General features: G+C 37.8%; 1 protein-coding gene across 1 annotated transcript; it reads right to left on the reverse strand.

Moving 5' to 3' along the window:
• Nucleotides 1-14,132: 14,132 nt before the first annotated feature.
• Nucleotides 14,133-17,027, reverse strand: LOC148117925 (uncharacterized). The gene is given in 5 exon segments (XM_087901685.1): nucleotides 14,133-14,251; nucleotides 14,254-14,695; nucleotides 14,948-15,437; nucleotides 16,649-16,709; nucleotides 16,906-17,027. Coding segments are annotated over 5 exon segments (1,053 nt in total). The 5' UTR covers nucleotides 16,940-17,027; the 3' UTR covers nucleotides 14,133-14,225.
• Between the last annotated feature and the right edge of the window lie 4,663 nt (nucleotides 17,028-21,690).

Raw genomic sequence — 21,690 nt, forward strand, 5'->3', positions numbered from 1 at the left:
TCATATAAGGATGATTGACACTCTGAGTGGTCACTACTCAGGATTCTCAAAGACAATTTGACCTCAGTTCCGTCTTTGTTTGTTAGAAAAACTTGAGGACTTCAGGTCAGGGCTTATCAGCCCTCAGGCTCCCACTTTGGTTAGAGGATCTATTGTGTCATCTAATAATAGAAGTCAAACTTTTAATCTGTCCTTTCTGTACTCTCAAGGCAACTGATACTAGCAATGAATTATGGGTCTTTCTAGTGATTTGAGCACTTTTTGAAATTTTTTGTATTTTCTAAAATTAATATATAATTACATCTTTTTTCCCTAGTCCCATTCTCTAATTTATTGACTGTTTCTTTAACTGTTCTCTTTCTCCCTCACTTTCTTTATATGCATATTTCCTCTGTATCTCTGTTTTTGTCTCTTTTTCAAACACACACAAACACACATCTTCCTAAATATATAAAAGCAATTTGTTCAGTCCATATACTGTTAGTGAAACAAGGAGAACACGAATGCACATGATAGCATTAAAGGAGAATATTTTTCACTGACAGACATTGTGTGTCCTTGCTCTGTCTTTCTATTCACATTTCATTCAGCCTTGCTTGCATTATTCCTGTCTCCCTTCCATGATCATCTGTTTTCCTACAGTCTCCAGTACAACAGAATAGCCAGCAGATTGAAATTTCTAAACTGTGATATTTAGTACAACTTTGGCTTTTATTGGCTAATTTATCTTAGGAATTTACTTCAGTATTGTGAAGTTGTCTAGTACAAATGTCATACTTGGAGTATGAAATATACCCAAAAATTTGTGTATTAAAGCCTTTGTTCCCAGCTGATGGAACTACTGTGAGAGATGATTGGGTGTTTGAAGGTAAGGTGGGCATGAACAATATTGTCCCATTATACTCTGTCTGCATGAGGAGGTTCAGCCTCCCCTGAGACCAAAGCAATAGAGCCAGTCAGCACTGTGGCCCCTGAACTCTCTGAAACATGGAGACAGATGTAATATTATTTCTTTGAACCCTCCAGTATTTTTCAAATCAATAGAAAGATAATTTACCAAGCTATAAATATCACCAGATTTACATCTATACCTAGAGCTAGATGGAGCTCCATAATCTGGACCAAGGTCCATGACACTATGCAGATACCCAGTGTCAGTGAATGATCCATCAGAAAATCAGCTGAGGAATGACTTTTCAATGTCGTGAGCGTGAGCACTCGCCATGTCCCAACTATTGTAGGATGTACTCCACTGTTCTACCTCATATAGGCCTACAGGTCAGGTTAATGCCCTTGTCACACTGCCACAGACACAGAAGAAGAAACAGAAGCACAAACAACCCTGACAGCAACATCTAGAGCTGTGGTTTGAATTCAGGCTGATGGACTGAGGTCATAAGATTAGCATTCACTCCTCCCAGAGACTTTTTTCTCCCCCATGAGCTTTAGGTGGTGAAATGAGGACAGGGTCTATGGGCCTCTGCTCCTGTGCTCTTCAGCTTCCTTATATGAAAACAACTTTCATTTGGAAATGTCATTCACATGGGAAACAAGGTTTCTAGTTCCATCCATTTTTCTGAAAAGTTCAAATTGCCATTTTTTTGTGTAAATGTATCCTTCTCCATTCTTCAGTTGAGGAGCATTGAGACCGTTTCCAGGTCTGGACATTATGAATAATGTTGCTATAAACATGGTTGAGCAAATCTCCTTGTGGTATGATTGAGCATCCTTCAGGTATATGCCTAAGAGTGGTATTTATGGGTCTTGAGATACAATGATTTCTAATTTTCTGAGAAATTGCCATACAGATTTCCAAAATCATTTTATCAGTTTGTACTCCTAGTAGCAATGCAGAAGTGTTCCCCTTTCTCCACATCCTCTCCAGCATAAATTGTCATCAACATTTTTGATGTTGGCCATTCTTGCAAGTATAAGATGGTATCTCAGAGTAGTTTTGATTTGTATTTCTCTGATGGCTAAGGATGTTGATATTTCCTTAAATGTCTTTCAGCCATTTGAGATTTTTCTGTTAGGAGTTCTCTGTTTAGGTCTGTACTCTATTTTTTTATAGGAATTTTTGTTCTTTTGATATCTAGTCTCTTGAGTTCATCGTGTATTTTGGAGATCAGCCCTCTGTTTGATGTGGGGCTAGTGAATATCTTTTCCCATTCTTTAGGCTGCCTTTTTGTTTTATTGACCATGTCATTTGCTTTACAGAAGCTTTTCAGTTTCAGGAAGTCCCATTTATTAATTGTTTCTCCGTATGTCTGTGCTTCTGGGGTTATATTTAGGAAGTGGTTTTCTGTGCCTATGTGTTCAAAGTTTCTTCCCACTTTATCTTCTATAAGGTTCACTGTGGCTGGCTTTGTGTTGAGGTAGTTGATTCCCTTGGACTTGAGTCAATATCCAGTCACATCAGAACCATTTGTTGAAGATGCTTTCTTTTTTCCATCGTATAATTTTGGCTTCTTTTTCAAAAATCATATGTTCACAGGTACATAGATTGATTTCCAGGCCTTCAATTTGATTCCATTGGTCCTCCTGTCCGTCTTTCTGCCAATATCCAATGGTTTTCATTACTGTTGCTCTATACTAAAGTTTTAAGTCAGTGATGGTGATGCCTCCAGAAGTTACTTTATTATAATGAATTGTTTTGGCTATCCTGGGTTTTTGCTTTTTTTTCATTTTCATTTTCATTTTTTTCATGCTGTTTATGCTTCTCCTCCCAGCCTGGCCTAGCCTGGCCTGGCCTGGCCTTCTGTGTTACTGCTCACATTTCTCCTCCCAGCCATCCAGCCTGGACTGGCCTGTTGCACTGCTGCTTATACTGCTCCTCCCAGCATCCTAGCCTGGCTCAGCTAGCTGTTTCCATGCTTCTCCTTCCTGTGGTCTGGCCTTGTTCAGCCTGTCTCATTGCTGCTTAAGCATTTCCTCTCAGCAGGCTGGTGTGACCACCCTCACTACTCCTCACCTTCTCCTCCCAGTGGTCTGTGAGAATATTTTTTTTCAAAACACGAGGGGAACATCAGTCTATGAACTAACATAGAAGAGGCAGGATAGGAGGAAGGCCAAGGCATTTGGCAAACAGATTTAGGATCTGTGCTGATGACATGTTGTTGAGGATTCTCAGGTTTATCTTTCAACGCTGAGACATTTCAAGTAAGGGTTCATTCAGGGTCAGTATTTGATCCCCCCCCAAAGGAGTCATGGACCACCATGTTGAGAATCACTGCTCTAAATTGGTATAAATAAGAAGATGAATAAATAAACAACACTTAAAACATAGAATGAATTTCAAAACCTGGGAAACATGGGAAAATAGAAACAAAGCAATTATGACAGTCTTGCCACTGAAGAAAATGAAATCTAAAAAATGATAACCAATAATTGACTTTTTTTTGACAAAGCCTTGACCTTTATTTAAAAGCTGCATGTTTATTTTGCTTTCTGGCTCTGTGCTTGTGCCTTCAACACTTTCACAACAATTTTCTGCTCCTCAATAAGGAAAGCCCACTGGATCCTGTCATGGACACACTTGGCACACATGGAGCCACCATAGGCCCGGCTGACATGCTTCTTTGTCTTAGACAATCTCATGAGGACTTTTGGTCTCACAGCACGAACCCCTCGGAGGCAGCCTGGGCACACACCGCATACTGATTTAGGTGCCTTCCTGTAGGGAGCCACCTGGAGGCACAGGTGGTCCTGCAGTTTGGAGGTATATAAGTCCATACCTGGCTTAGCCACGTGGGGCTGAGCACCCTTGCCTGCACATGCGCAGAAGAGCCTTGATTCCCTGGCCTGTCCTGTGGCCTCAGGCCCTAGCAGAATGGCATCAACCAATCAACATTCAAGCCTTTCCACCGTTTAAAAGCAGCTGCCTCTGGGCTCTGCTTCCACTCTGGCTTCCTGCTCTCTCTAATCTCTCTCATCCCTGTGCTCTCTCTCATCGCTCTCCTTTTCTTTTCCCCTAATCCTCCCCCCCCAATATTCCTCAACCGAGTGGCTCCAAATAAAGATGTGATAAAGGAAGGAATCTCAATTTCGTGGCCGTTCATTCCTGCTGGTAGCGCGCCGCACCTTCCCAACCTTCTTGGTGTAAAGGTAAACAATCCTGTTGCCGGGGGTTCAGGACAGCCTAGTTTTGTTGGAGGCTGTGTTGTAGGAAAGCCTACGACTGTATGTCAAATGCTGGACCATTCTGAATGCCTCTACACACCGTCCCTGGAAGAGGAAAAGCAATAATTGACTTCTTAACATGATAAAAATAATTGAACACTCAGTTATACTGACTTTGAAACAGATTAGGCACTTCCCTGGTAGGAAGAATGCCATTAGTAAGAGAACCATGACTTTGTCCCATGTAAAATGTTAGCTGCTGAATGCTGTATGCTGAAACATTGAGTTACAGTCAATAGCATGTGTCTCAAACATCTGAGCTGACTTCACTGTGACAACCAGGATTGAATATATCTGCATGGGAGAGTTCACTAATTGAAAACTAAATATGTAGTAGTTCAAGCTATCCTCCATAAACTGTACACCCACTGGTGTCTTTCCTCATACACATGCAAGGAATTAAAGTATGATAGGAAATTACACAGAAAATCACACACTGTGCCCAACCAGGTTCTTCTTTGTAATGGATACCCCTGAAGCTCAGTCCCTTAAACTTCATTCTGTGATCTAGTTATTGTCCAGTCTTTTTCCCCTTTCCAGTGTACACAGTATACTGTTCCTACTCTTCTGGTCTGAATGGGGAAGCCATGTTCCACACAAATCCTTATGTTATTGCTATGGATGCCCCAAGATATGACTCAAACTGATAATTTTAGAACTCTGTGGTGCAGCATATTTGTAATGCAAAAATTTATGGTAGTTAGCCAAGAGGATAGCAAGGGTAAGGTTACAGACAGGATTCAAGTCCACCTCAATCAGTATAGGGGACATTGACTGTAAACTGCTTTTCTAAAAACTGAAAAATGCAGCTGTTCTAGGATTATTATACTTTCATGGCACATAGATTGTGACCCTGTAATGACCCCCTAAGTAGCATGTTCGAGGTCTTTGACTGGGAAGTGGGTCTTTTGGCTGGTTGTAAATCATGGATGTCTCATTTGTTATAGGAATGTACCTTAATGGCTTATTAATTCTGGTGAACTGTAACACCGGATTCTGTGTTACCCCCTTTGTACAGTTCATGCACCACTGTACCATATGTGAGTCGGGCAAGGGCCTGGAGATTGAAAGAACACACAAGAGACCTGGGTCATTCGAAAGGAGATCAGCCAAATGCCGTTTATTCAACTTTGGGGAAAATCTATTAGACCTAGCTGCTGCACAAGGATTTCCACCCAGGCAGGTGGGAAATTACCATACCAAAGATGAAACAATGCCCTATAGCTAATCACCAGGTGAGGCAGAGGGATCACAGGAACAAACAGGATGTTTTAGCTGGCTACCAGAAACTGTCCTAAAGATGCACCCCAGGAGCAAGGGTAGACCCAGGGCCCTACAGTGAGCAAACATTTGCATCTCATGATACTAATATCTAACAGGCATGATTATCATACTAATCTTTGGGGAATATGGAATGCAGTCCTCCCTTAATTCAATTCTACTTTGTGTAACTTAATGTCTCCTAAGAACTGGTAAATTCTTATACCATTAAATCTATTATCAATTATGCTTTAATTCAGTTTAGCAGTGGAGTGCTACTCTACACAGGAGAAACCATTTACGAGCTCCACACTTAACTACAGATGGATCCTAAACCTAAATGTTAAAAGTGCAGAACTTCTGAAGATACTGGATAGAAAAGCAGTCTCCAAGTTTGACAAATTTGGTGTTATCTCTCCACATGCGACAATATAAGTAATAAAGACACCACCATTTGTGGCTCCCAAAACTATGGTCTGTGCAGACACAGCCCAGGCAGTGAAGTTATTCAGAGACTGCCAGCAGGGTGTTGAAAGGATCACTTAGAAGTACTTAGGATAAGGCAGGAACACACTTAGCTCTGTGTTTGTCCACTGGCTGCCACCCACCCAGGAGAGGATGCACCACACCAGCATAGAGCCACAGCAGGATGCTCCACCTAGTTTGAAAACAGTGGCCCCAAGCTCCCTAAGCGCAGGTACTCCTCTGCACGTGGGGAGTGCAGCCCCATGCACCAAGTCCGGCCACTCCTAGAGACATTAGCCCCTTACTTACCTTGGTTCACACTTCCTCCAATCTGTGGAGAGCAACCACTCAATCACCAAGTGCAGCTGCCTAGCTGAAAAACTCTCCCAACAAGGAGCACAAGGCACAGTGCATGAGAGAGACTGTGATTTCTTCAGGAAGCACTAAACAGGAATCCTTGCTCCCTGAAAAACCCTCCCATTTGAATGTTGGAGGCTCTGATTGGTTAGTGAGTTCTGAGTGTCAGAATCAGGTGAGTAGAAAGAATACAGCACAGCATTCCTGGGCTGCTAATCTCAAGACAGCCATATCCCAGATTGGCTGGAGTTATAAGTCAAATTCAACAGCAAGTCTCTTGCTAATGTAAATCAATAGGTTTGGTTTAAAAAGGAAGTATACAAATTCAGGAAGAGGCTAATCAGACAATGTTGCACAAGAAGAACATTGGGTAAATCAAGAACATTATAAACAAAGTCCCCAGTGGAGTTGGAACTGATAACCACAGTTTTCTCCCATCTGTGAAAAGTCTTGGGTTCTGAGAATCTGAAACAACCCTTTTCCAAAGACCCTGGCCCCACATCTTTACCAGCTCTCCTAAGTGTATTCCTGAGATCAGAGACAGAGCTCTGTTGTTGCTTTATACATCAGGGCCTTAGAGAAACCTCCCAAAGCCTAGTCAGGTTGCCAAAGTCAGAGAGGCCTAGTTTCAAGTATCTTCTAAAAGTTCTGCACTTAGCATTTGACATTTAGGTGTAAGGTCCATTTGAAGTTAATTTGTGAAAGTTGAGAATGGGGTCTCATGTACTGTGTAATAAATACACTAAGTCACACTGTAGAAAAGTAGAATTGGTGATATAAAGGATTGAGCAAGACTTAGAAGAGAGTAAGCCACACAAAATAGAATTTAGCTGAGGGAGGGCTGCCTCTGAAATACCCCCAAAGACAAGTACTCTGTTAATCAGGACTATTAGAAATTTGGATGCTTACATGTAAATGTTTATTTACCTTTCGTGTATACATGTCTGTAGTGAAAAGAGCAAATAAGTTGCTCACCCATAGAAAGGATAGAGAGTCTGCCTATGTAACTCTCTAGAGTAAGCTGGAGCATCATAGTTTTAAGAGGGATTTCTGAGTTGTGTTGGACTGGATGCTGGAAACATCAATTCCATATTTTGTTATGTATTTGCGGTTTCTTAGTATCAACTACATACTTATATTAAAATACGAAAGATGGTTATAATAGCAATGCCATGCATCATATGAATAATGTCTTGTTTTTTATCTAAGGTTTAGTTGAACAGTTTGTACCTAGAAAATACTAATTTATTACATTATCATATACAGTTTCTATTCAGCTTTCTTTTATTTGTTGTTGCTCTGCAATATCTTAGGACAAACAATTGGTACCTTCCTATGATCAACTGTTCCTGCTTACAAAGTATGACCACAACTAGGTTTGCTGACTGTTAGTATTCCATCTTGAAAGAAAGTATCCCCTCCATCTGAGTACACAGCCTCTTTTCCAGGCAACTATATGCAATTCATCCCTCATAATATGTGACCTTGTGGCTTTAGGAATGAGCTAGAGTACATAGATAGCCAGGGAAAGACTTGGGAGGATGTACATTCTATGTATGCACCTATGAGAAAGCCATCTTTAAAAGTGGGAATTTACCTTGAGTGATATCAGGCTTACTTCCTACGTTCACTGAGAAATGTATTGTAATGGAGAGTATATGGGTAGGGGAAGTATAGAGAGAAGGTAAGCTCCACATATACAGCTATGGGAGAGCCATTGTACATACTGGATGGAGACATGCCTATGTGTCTGACTTTGGGTGTCTTAATTAGAGCTTCTTTTGCTCTGAAGAGACATCATTACCCCAGCAACACTTATAAAGGAAAACATTTGATTGAGGCTGACTTATACTTTCAGAGGATTTAGTCCATTATCATCATGGCAGAAAGCATGATGGATGCAAGCAGAAATGGTGCTGGAGAAAGAGCTGAGAGGTCTACATCCAGATCAGCAGGCAGTCGAAAGTGACTATGACATACTTCAACAAGGCCACACCTCCTAATAATGTCACTCTCCATGGGACTTTGGGGGCCGTTTTGATTCAAACAACCACAGAATCAAAACCCATGTAAATACCTATTCAACCATGCTCAATAAGTAAGCTCAATAAACTCATTGTTTCCTCAGGATGGACTTTGGTGAAATTGTACTTTGTATCTTCAGTGGGACTTATGGTTATAGGATAGAAACTGCTTCCTCCCCCTTCACAGGAAAGAAAATTCTTACAACAGATCATAAACATATTTATTAATGATCCCACTTATCATGGTATTAGAAAAAGGAAGCAGTACATAAAAAGAACATGTTAGAATAATATAAATGTATAAATGACCGTAGGAATAAAAGGACTTAGATATATAAAGATGTTTATGACTGGATTGCTCCAGGATAAAGAAGACTGGAAAGGTTTTGCAAGCTATGAATGTCTGAGTAAGTTGTTTAAGGTACATAAGGATGAGATTTAGGGATTATATATTTATTAAAATTTGCAAGGTCAGATTCCAACTATTTCAAGGACTGGCAAAAAGGTATGTCAAACAAAGTTTATTGAGTTGTATCTGATTATTGAAGTATTATAAAGTAGTAAAAGTACAAAACTAGTATAAAACTGATCTTCTAGGTGTTTAATAATCATTCTTAGATGCAATTCTAATGTCATTAGATGGACCACAAGGGAGAATATTTCTCTCATTTCTATACAAGGTCAGTGAGGTCCCTAGGAACAAAGACCATTTATTGATCATTTATTGTGCTGTTCATGGAGGCCATGGAAAACCCAATCAATGAATTGGAATCATTATCATGTCTACAAAAGGAGTGTGGGAAAGATTTCTTCAAGGCTTCAAAGGAAGCCACAGTACATAAAGCAAAGCTTTTGACTTATCCTCACATTGACGGACAACTGATAATAGAGAGACTTGAAGACTTTGAGATTTCTTCCAAGCATAAGTGACCTCTAAAGACTAGATGCTCAACTGGCCTTGACAACGCAAAAAGAAAGATTAATTCTGGTAATCTACATTGTTCAGTACTCAAGAAGAAATTTTAATCAAAGGATAAGAGAATTGGTAACAACACAAGGGTTCACACTCTATAGGCATTAGAAGTAAGGCTACATGAGATGTTATTTAGATAACAAATTTCACTAATATCTTCTTCTTGATAAAAAGATTCTGTACAGATGTGAGACATCTGATCTTGGAACACCTTCTCACAGCAAGGAAGGACAGGCCATTTACTATTTTAACATTCAAATTAAATGATGCTAAATACCTTTTCTCTCTATTTTCAGAAGCTACATGGGAAGGGCATCATGCTGACTTTTGCCTGATAAAACAGCTATAAAATGATGTGAAAGTTGGTTGTGCATTCATTACTCTGGAGACCAACTGTAGAGGTTAAAGGGAGACATCTAATAGATGGGGACTATTGTGAGCTAATCAAGAATGTGTCATGGACTTTTAATATTTTAGTTCTTCACAGACAACAGTTAAGGAATTCCTTTTCTGTCTACATCTGAGAATTTGGTCTCTATAATAATCCCACTGTAGGGCTATCACAATACTGCCACCTGACAACCCAAATTCAGTTAGGAAAACCAGATCAGTCACTGCCCCAATCCCACAGTGGTAGTTAGTGTTACCTGTTCAGAGAAAGGTTGGAAAAGCACTGGAGGTAGAAATCAACTAGACAATTTAGGATAAAAAAAACTAAAAACCCTCATGGATACCTATTGGCTCCATCATGGCTCACAATCTACTTACAACTGGTGTTCCTGATTGCTAGGCTTGACCAGAGTCCATCAATAGCTAGTATTACCCAGATGAGCTGCAAGATAGTAGCAGCTCCCCTACAGGACTAAGCCAGCACAGCCCTTTCCAGCTTTGCCATTCCACCCTAGGGGAAGACAGGGCCCTAGTCTGGTAAATTGATATTTTAGTAGAAAATCTTCCAGTCTCTCCGAATACTTCCTGTTCCTCTTCCAAGATACAGGGTCAATTGTATATGTATTCCATTACAGAGTAACTGACCAGTGTAACCAACCCATTCCCTCAGAGCTACAAAGTCCTGAAGCCAAACAAAGGTAACATTAAAACAGTAACTCTTGTTAAATCAAAATGAGGCCATGAATTAGAAAACAATGAAGTGTCTATGGAAGGGCTTAGAGGCAAGAAAGAGATGATGGAAATGATGTAACTATAACCCACAAAATTATTCTAGAAAAATTATTCATAAAAAGGCTTTATGATCACGTGCTATAGAGACAGGATTTGTATTAGAGAGCACAAAATATTAGTCACACATTTTATTTCAGGCTGTGCTTCTTAAATATGTAAAGTAACAGTTCTTTTAGGCAGGGCCACACCATTTTATTCAGTTCTAATTTGGTCAAACTAATGTAACTATTATATATTGGTTTCATGATAAGTTATGTTCTTTATCCAGATTCTTGATTCCTTGCTCTCTGGATTGAAGAAATGGCGAGTCAGAACATTTAATAATCATCTAAAATTGATTACCTCACTACTTATTTCTAATGTAAGCTATGATCTAAGGGGGGAAACTTGCATGCAACTTCTTGGCCATCCCTTTCTGTGCTGGGACTACACCTGCTTTACAGTTTGTCAGTTTGAGAATACTCATCTATTTTCCTTCTCACTGAAGAGTTAAGGCCCAGTCTTAAAGCAATTGCAGCAATTGCTTTCTGGCCAGCAGGAGCAGGATTAGGTGTTCAAAGCAATTTTCAACTCTATAGTGTGAGATAAGCCTAAGCTACCGAAGACAGAAACTATCAACAGCATTTGAGAAAAATGGAAAGAAATTCTTAATGACTGGAAACAATAGGTAATAGAAAGAGATTAGAGTAGTGATGCATATAAAGTAAATAAAATTTAAAAAGTGAAAACAGGAATTATCTTTTTTAAAAAAACATAAATATAATTTTTAAAAACACAGTTATATTGACTTTGAAAAAGAGAAAAACAATCCCTGGTAGAGAGATTGACATTAAAAAGATATTACTTTTTTTGTAATTTTATTAAATTATAAAAGTTTCCATTTCCGCCCCCATCCACCCCCCCCCAAAAAAGATATTACTTCACCCATGGCCCTATGTGCAATGTCAGCTGCTGAGACCTGTGACCTAAAACACACAGCTACAGCTAATGGATATAATGACAGGCAGGATTGAACACATAAGCATAGGAGAGTTGCTGTGTTAGAAATTCAATATTTATTGACTCAAGCTAACCTTCCCAAATTTTACACCCAAAATCTCTCCTGCCTTCATTCACATGACATAGATTAACACATGCAGGGAAATTACAAAATCACTGATCCTGTCACATTTAGATGCTATGTCATAATGGTGACACCAGCAGCTGTTTGCTTACTGACAGTGTATGCAGTAAACTATTCCTCCTCCTCTGGTCTGAAGGTGGAAGCCATGCTCCACATAAAAATCCTTTTCCTATTAATAAAATGGACAGTTGACTACAGGACTCGAATTTTTAATTTTAGAGCTCAGTGGTGGTTGAGTTCTTTAATCTAAGAATTTAATTTAATCTAGGGAGCAATGGCATGGGATCAAGGCTACCTTATCCAACATACAAAAGTTTGTCTCAGAAACATTTTTCTACAATGCTGGAGGTACTGCTATTCTAGAATTAATATGCCTTCTCAGGAATAAATCATTCACACACTTAAAGTTTAATAGACATGAATTCCTTTAAAAACAGGATGTATTCAAAGGTGGTTAATGCTAAAAGAGGAGACAACCTGGCCCAGATTTTGCACTCCACATATGCTGTCCTCCTTAGGTCATTTTTTTTAAGGTTAGGCCTGAGGTTATACATTGAACAGTTTAAATAGGGACAGGAGGATGCAAGTCTAGCCACTTAGGCAGGTGGAGATTTACAGATCAAAACTCTCTTCTAGATTATGCATTAGAATTGAAATAAAAATATATCAGTATTTTATTGCAGATAAATTCATTCTGTGGCTATAGTTAAATAGTCAACCATCATTAAAAGACTTTTATTGTCAGTTCTCTCCTGATCATTCACTGTACTTTTCCCTCATTTTGTGGAGATTTTGGCTTGGAAAATTCTTTAAGTACTAAGTCTAAGTTAGTTTCTGATGCTATCAATCTTCTGAGTCATCAAGGTTGAGGTAAAGATGAACTTAGAACAACCAATCAAACCTTACTGTTATTAATGACATTTTCATGGGGCAATGATAAAAATAAATAAATGAAGTATTTTTTTCTTGAAGCTAAAGACAACTATGATGTCTAAAGTCTTTCAAAAATCATTTTTAGATATAGAGTTTCCTTCTGTGTGAGTTTATCCCTAACTCCTGACTATGAATTGAAACACATAGGCTTTAAAATATTTAGAGCACTAGAAACATGGCTGGGCAGTTAAGAAATGTAAAACTCCAGGACCAAGGTCTAATTGTTGACAACTTCCTGTAACTTCTGCTAGAAAATCCTAGGATCTAACATTATCAGAAACCAGTATGCACATTCACGTACCCACAAAAAACACACTGATATCACATAATCACAATTAAAACAACTCTTTAAACATGTACTCACTCATGAATGTTTTTCTCTTGTAAGAATTCATTCCTATAATACAGGTGTTAAGGTACCCAATGGCTTACAGTGTTTTTCTTCACCATGAAGCAATCAGGTAGGCTTGAAGTCTGAGAAATCAATCCTTCTAAGTTGATGGAATAAATCATTTGGGAAGACTTATTTAATGAGTCCGGTTTCAGGGTCAGGTGTTTCTCTCATTGGCTCTGGATTCAGGAACAAAGTGTGTTTCTTTGTCTCGGTTTTAGAGTCAGAATGTATTTCTTTGGCTCCATTTTCACAGTCAAAATCATGTAATTCACTGGCTCTGGTTTCAGGGTCCGGATGTGTTTTTTTTGATTGTCCCATTTACCCTACACATAGGGCTTCATAAATTCACAAATTCATTTTACCATGTGTTTGTAAGTACAAACAGTATAAAAAGGACATGGTAATGATTGGTTAACACTGTCAAATTTATTTCTACAGAAGAAATAGTCTTGTGTTGTAAGCAGAGGAGTCTTGTTCATTCCTGGGTTCGCAGACCCGAAATAATCACATAGAATCTATATTAATTAATTAAAACACTACTTGACCTAGAATTAGGTCAGGATTCTTATTAGCTAACTCTGACATCTTAAATTAACCTATTCCTATTATTTTGTATTCTACTACAAAATTTGTGATTTACCAGTAAGGGCATCTGTCTCCTTCAGCAGATACATGAAGTCTGACTCCATTTTCTTTTGTCCACTATCTCTGCTTGGAATTCCTGCCTTCCTCTATGCTGCCCTGCCACAGGCCCAAACCAGCTTCTTTATTAAACAATGGTAACAAAATACATTCACAGCATACAGAGGAGAATCCCAGATCATTGTGGAACTGATTATAAGTGGTTTGGCTAAAGATCTTACCAAATACTTTATAATAAGAAGTCCTCAGTATCTTTTTCATGTAGTCAGTCTATTGTAATATGCAAAGATTTTAACAGATGGTTGCACACAAAAGTTTTACTTCTAAATAAAGCACAAAACTTTATCACAACTGAATACTTTTATAGGGTTTCTCTGCAGTATGATTTTTTTCATGATTTAGATCATTCATACATTCAAATGCTTTACCACACTGATTACAGTCATAGAGTATATCCCCAATGTGTGATTTTTTTATGCATTTGAAGATTACTGTGAAGTGCAAAGCCTTTACCACACTCATTACATTCATAGGGCTTCTCTCTAGCATGTGTTAGTTCGACTTTGAAGATGCCTATGATAAACAAAGACTTTACTACACTAATTACATACATAATGTTTCTCTCCAGTATGTGTTTTTTCATGCCTGTGAAGATGACAGTGCCATGCAAAGGCTTTACCACACTGACTACATTCATAGGGTTTCTCTCAAGTATGGGTTTTTTCATGATATTGCAGACCACTCTGCCATGCAAAGGCTTTACCACAGTGATTACATTCATAGGGTTTCTCTCCAGTATGGGTTCTTTCATGATACTGCAGACCACTCTGCAATGCAAAGGCTTTACCACACTGTTTACATTCATAGGGTTTCTCTCCAGTATGGGTTCTTTTATGTATACGAAGACTACTGTGACATGCAAAGGCTTTACCACACTGATTACATTCATAGGGTTTCTCTCCAGTGTGGATTCTTTCATGCCTTTGCAGATTAATGTGACGTGCAAAGGCTTTACCACACTGATTACATTCATAGGGTTTCTCTCCAGTGTGGATTCTTTCATGACTTTGCAGATTAATGTGACGTGCAAAGGCTTTACCACACTGATTACATTCATAGGGTTTCTCTCCAGTATGGGTTCTTTCATGACGTTGTAGATTACTGTGACATGCAAAGGCTTTACCACACTGATTACATTCATAGGGTTTCTCTCCAGTGTGGATTCTTTCATGACTTTGCAGATTACTGTGACATGCAAAGGCTTTACCACACTTATTACATTCATAGGGTTTCTCTCCAGTGTGGATTCTTTCATGACTTTGCAGATTACTGTGACATGCAAAGGCTTTACCACACTGATTACATTCATAGGGTTTCTCTCCAGTGTGGATTCTTTCATGACTTTGCAGATTAATGTGACGTGCAAAGGCTTTACCACACTGATTACATTCATATGGTTTCTCTCCAGTATGGCTTCTTTCATGACTTTGAAGATGACTGTGCTGTGCGAAGGATTTACCACACTGATTACATTCATAGGGTTTCTCTCCAGTATGGCTTCTTTCATGACTTTGAAGATGACTGTGCCGTGCAAATGCTTTACCACACTGATTACATTCATAGGGTTTCTCTCCAGTATGGCTTCTTTTATGTATTCGAAGACTACTGTGATATGCAAAGGTTTTACCACACTGATTACATTCATAGGGTTTCTCCCCAGTATGGGTTCTTTCATGGCTTTGTAGACTACTGTTTTGTGCAAAGGCTTTACCACACTGATTACATTCATAGGGTTTCTCTCCAGTATGGATTCTTTTATGTTTTCGAAGACTACTGTGACATGCAAAGGCTTTAGCACACTGATTCCATTCATAGGGTTTTTGTCCAGTATGAGTTCTTTCATGACTGTGAAGATGACGGTCATGCGCAAAAGTTTTAACAAATTGAGTATATGCAGAACGTTTCTTTCTAGTTTGACTTTTTTCATGCCTACAATGATAATGGTTCATGTGAAAGCTTTACTACATTTAATACATTATTGAATATTTTTATCTGAATAAATTAATTTTAAAATGTAGTCCTATTTTAAAGATGAATTATATGTTAAGGTTTTATCACCATGTATACAATCTTGTTTTTCCTTTTCATTAAGGTTTGCTTTGCATCTTTGAAAATAACTGATAACAGCCTTTAATACATGGTTCACATTTACAGAATCTTTTTTTCTGTATGAGAATTTTCATGTATTTGAAGAGAACTGAAAAATCTCAGAACTTTTCCATTCTTATTGTATTCATAACATTTCCTACACTGTGAGTGATGCTACAATTGCTAAGTGAACTAGGACAAACAGAAATATTTACAGTCCTAGTACTCATGGTGCTTTTCTGAAATGTGACTTTGTTGAGATATTATCAATGAGACTAGAAAACCAATTACTTGTATACGTGTATATCAAGTTCAACAATTATACTCAACATGGGGACTGCTACATATTTTCTATTTGTTCTGAGAGAGAGGTATGTTATATCTTTTCACATCCCTATGCTCATGTGGCTTGTATCCAGAGTAATATATGATGTACTCAGTAAAGAAAGAATAACAAATATAAGGTTTCCACATTGAGATCACCCTGTTTGACTTTCTGTCCTCATAGACTTGTGGTATATGGATTAAGTCCACTCCAAAACAGCTGCCCCTTGATTCATAACCCTAAATTTCCCCCAACTAAACTTAACACAGCCACAAGTATATGGGTTAAACAACCTTTTCAATGGACTGTTAGTGTAATAGATAGTTTTAGAGAATACTTATCACCTATTCAACATGTATATCTTTTAAATGAATAATATGAGATAAATGGATTGAAAATTTACAGTATAGCTCTCATTGTATTATGATACAAATGGTAATATAGATTAAGATATTGTTTTCTTTCGTAAAAGAATGACTTGCAAATGTAGTTCACCTATCTGAAATTAAGGTATATGATTTTGTGAGAATTTAATAAACATCAAGCATTTTGTTATTTACATTGTTGCTTTTGTTTAAAACATATAGGATTAATTACAAATTTTTCAGAGGTACATTTGTATTAACATATACATGAAAATTACCTTTCATGTCTTCTAGAATTTTGACAATGTTCTTTAATATTATGGTCTTCCCAACTGTATCCTAAAATATAATGACAGAAATAGTATGTTTTATATTAAAAATTGTAAAAAAAATCAGTTACCATTTGAAGCAAACCTTACAACCATTCCTGATTTATTTACCCCATTCTTCTTTCTCAATCATATTAACAAAGAGCATCATTAACCAATGAATAGTTGTGTACTAATATGACACATGAAAGATAATAGAGTCTTACCTATAGTAGTGAGGTTTCTGTAGGTCTCTACCATCACATCTTTGTAGAGATTCTTCTGGGAAGGATTCAGCAAAGTCCATTCTTCCCAAGTGAAGTCGACATGCACATCTTCATAGGTCACTGAATTCTAAAATACCCCGTACAGGTGTAAAACAAAAAATATGATTTTGACAACACTGTAAATGTATACTTTTTTGACAGTTTAGTCATAGAATTCTGGTGCTCCCCATACATATTCCATGACAAAGACATCATAATTTAATCACCAATCACTTCAGAAGCAAACTGAATAGGAGGTTCACCTCTGTCATTTCTGAACTCATTGAATGGGATATCACCTTGCAAGAGAAATACCTCTTAACCAACAATGAAAGATACATAAACATATCAACAGTACAGAGTACAGATAAGAAAAACAGTATGATTGATTAATTCCTCACTAAAAAAGAAAATAAAATTAAAAAGTTGGATGCATTGAATCATGCCTCTAATTGTTGCACTCAGAAGGCAGAGGCATGTATATCTATCTGCCTCTGAGCTGAATACCAGCCTAGTCCATGCAGTCACTCCTAGGGCAGCCAGAAATACATGTTAAATACTTGTTTCACATGAAAAAAAATCAATAAAACAAACATAAAAGCTACAAACAACTCATAGGATTTTGCTAAAGTTTCTACAAAGAGTTACGCATTCACTTCAACTCTTTATTCATCTACTAGAAATCTGAAGTTCCCCAATTTAAACTGCAACAAAAATGAGAGTTTACTAAAAGGCACTGTGTTTAAAAAATTACAAATGGACAAATGAAAACAATAGAAATCAATATGTTGATGACAAATAATCAACACAGAGCAGGAAAGATGGCTCAACATCAAAGAGTCCTCCTAGTCTTGCATACAGGTGGGCTCAAGGGCTTACAAGGGGGAATCATAAGTATCCATTATTCTAAGTTCAAGGTTTTTAATACCATATTTCGATCAATGTAAGGACCAGGTACTCACATGGTGCATATCCATGCATTCAGGTATAATACTCTTTTTAAAATAAAAATTCAAAACAAACAAAACAGGCAGGAAGAAGGTTATGGAGCTACAATCCAATAACACAGTTGGCATAGGCAGCATTAATGTCATGAGTACATGCCATTCTGGGAAACATAATGATACCCTCTGTCAAATTTTCAAATTCAAGATATGGGTGAAGCTCAATACAACACCATATGTTTGATAGGAACAAAACCACCATACAACAATATAAAAATAAAAAAGCCCACCTTTAACCCCAGCACTTGGGAGTCAGAGTCAGAAGTTCTCTGAGTTTGAAGCCAGCCTGATATATAGAGCTACTGTCAGGACAGCTAGGGCTACACAGGCAAACCTTGTCTTCAAAATATAACAAACAAAAATGAAAACAGTAGGCTACCAAACCACCTTAGCACTAAATAGCAGTTAATTCTACTGAATCCGGTGTGATTTAGTGATAGAGTTTATGATGGTGGAAAGTTATGACACCAAAAGAATAAAGCTGACTGAGTAGTGTCAACCACCACACAGCAGGCACAAAGAACAGGACATGGGTTGAGGCTATAGAAACTCATATTGTGGAATTCCTTTCTGTATGCTGTGATTATAATTCGTTAATAAAGAAACTGCTTTGGGCCTATAACAGAGCTATAGGACAGAACTTAGGTAGCTGGGGAAAACTATACTGAATGCTAGAAGGAAGAAAGCTGAGTCAGAGAGAAGTCATATAGCCCCACCAGAGACAGATGCTGAGAAATTTACCTTGTATGCCACAGCCACATGGCAATACACAGATTAATAGAAATTGATTAAAATAATAAGTAAGAGTTACCCGCTGTATGCAGTGAATATGTTTTATTCTCATTGGATAATAAGGAAACTGCTTTGGGCCTACGGCAGCACAGAATAGAACAAGGTGGGGATGCCAAATGGAGATAGAGGAGAAAAAAAGGCAGAATCAGGGAGATGCCATGTAGCCACTGAAGGAGACAGATGCTGGATGGAACCTTACCAGTAGATCACAGCCATGTGGTGATACACAGACTAATATAAAATGGGTTAATTTAAGATGTAAAAGTTACTTAATAAGAAGCCTAAGCTATTGGGTATGCAGTCTTATTAATTAATAAAAATTCTGTATTATGAGTCTGGGCAGTGGGGAAATGACCAACCTCCCTATGTCTATACAATGATATAATGAAGTGTGCAAGCTATACAGCACACACAAGATTAATATCTAAGTTCAATTGTCGTGTTAAGAATTCATGATTCCTTGACTACTAAGGGATCATACAAAGAAGCACAAATCAGCCTGAATACTTCACTGCCTGAGGGAATGCAACAATCTGTCAGGAACTGGGAGGTATATAGTGACCCAGGAACCATGGACTGTAACCTGGTCTCTAAAGGGAGTTAGGCTGGGCCAGCTCCATGATTCCTTGAAGAGCCTACTGCCCAGTAAAATCCAATGGCCTTGACCTCCACTCTCTGCCATTACTCGCAACATTCCCATCTTCTAGGTCCTACAAAAACAGATGATTAAGCTCTCTGTCCAGTTTTCTAACTTCTTAAGTATTCTTATAAGAGTCAACATTCCTAGGTCCTTTGCAGCAACAAAATCCTCTTTGAGTCCCATTTTTTTCCAACTTTCTTCTCTGTTGTTGTTATTAAATTATGCAATCAAAAGCAACTCAGGTAATGAACATGTTTATTTGGTTGTTAAGCCTATTTCACAATTCCTCCTTATGACAGTGTAGGATAGATACTCAAGCTAATAACTAAAGGCAAAACATGTGGAACCATTGTTTTCTGGCTTTCCCTCTTGCTTTGTCACTGCCTTGTGCTCAACTAGCTCTCCTATCTATCCCAGGGCTGCTTGCTGAGAGATATTGCCAACTCAGTGGAAGAGCCTTCCTATATCCATCAAAATCAACAAATCTCTCTCAGATACCTTAATCAGGTATTCTGATCTAGGCATACTCTCAATTGGTATATTCTCAGATCAGTCAAAGCTATGTCATGTTGATAGCTGAGGCTATCTAGAAAGAGGCAATAGTATACAAGAAGGTTTTAAAGATCCAAAGGTAATGTATGAATCATATCAATCACTTAAGCAGCAAAAACACAAACAAAGATATATATGCCAGCAAATGGAAAGAGGCAAACATCTAAGACAAAGAAGAGAAAACTAAAACTGTCTCTCCACAGAAACTTCCCAAACCAACAAAAACTCAAGGAACTCATAACATGACAAATCTTCTGAATACAAAATTGGTGAGACCATTATTTTCCAAACAATAAACAATATACTTAGATAATAATGAATAAAATCAACAACATAGATGGGTAGCACTAACAAAGACATATTATGCTCTTTTAAATAAAAACAAGATTCTAACCAAAATAAAACGCTAAGAAATTACTAACAAGCACTCATCCTATACACTTCAGATCTTTATCCTTTACCAATAATAGAAAATGGCTTGGGTGCAAAAGGCTGTTCTACCAGAATTGGAGAGATTCACTTGAAACCTTCTTGTGCCTTAACTTCATAGAAAATAGTTTTGACTACTTAAAAAAATTTCATTATCTTATAGTAAAGAAAAGTATGTCTGTTAGGATCACTTAGACACCATTTTGCTCCCCCTGATTGATGATTGCCTGTATGTCTGCAATCAGAGTGAGGAAAAGAAAACATTTTAAAACAAAATGCAAGATAACAGATTTTTAAAGAATCAGTGCACACCTAAAGCAACTTGTTTTACTCTGCTGCTTTATAAGTCACAAGCACTTTTGAAAACAAGTTTATTGCCATTTTTGCATATGTTTGTGCAAGAGTGAGAATTTTTTCCACGTGTATACAAGTAACAAAGAAAAGAGGGATTCAGATGCCCTCAATCTGAAATGGTAGAGTTATGAGCCTCACAACTTGATGGTAGGTATCTGAACTTAGGTCACCTCCAAAACTAATATGTGCTGTGCTACCTGCCAACATTCATAATGGCTTCTATCCAATAAACCAAAAGTCTCTCAGAGATTAACAAGAACAACAAAACCTAAATAAATAAAGAAGTAAATAAATAATCCTTTGAAACAGGATGCATCAAAATTAAGATGATGTGTATGTTAAATTTTCAACATAAATGACTACAGTAAAATGATAATTCCCAACAATTTATAACAGGAAAGCTGGTTACAAAGCTACATTCATATTGGAAGCACAAAGAGTACTCAATGGGATTATGAAAAATAGTACACAGACTGACATAATATAACTTCTTTCTGGGTGGTGGTGGCACACACCTTTAATCCCAACACTCAGTAGGCAGAGACAGGAGGATCTCTGTGAGTTTGAAGCCAGCCTGATCTACAGAGAGAGTTTCAGAACAGGCTCCAAAGCCACAGAAAAACCCTATCTCGGGGGGAAAAAACTACCACAAAGCTGATCAATCAAGAATGTGTATGATATTTGGGAAAGAATAAAGAGAATGGAGAGAAAAACCTAAGAACAAAGGCAGGAAAATATAGTCAGCTATTAATCAAAAGACCAAAGGAAACTTAGTCAGGAAACGTGTGATCTTGACCAATGTTATCCAGATACCTATGATTCTATATATATAGAAATTAAATAAAGACTTCACAATTTTAACAAAATTAACTCCAAGTGACCCTTAAACTGTTGATACTGATGCCCCAGCTACTGGTATTTCTTCCTGAGAGGCCCCATGCACTAGAGCCTTTCCTGCAAAAAGAGATGATCTAC

This window comes from Myodes glareolus, chromosome 25, assembly GCF_982192425.1.
Source record: "Myodes glareolus chromosome 25, mMyoGla1.1, whole genome shotgun sequence".
Classification (NCBI taxonomy): domain Eukaryota; kingdom Metazoa; phylum Chordata; class Mammalia; order Rodentia; family Cricetidae; genus Myodes; species Myodes glareolus.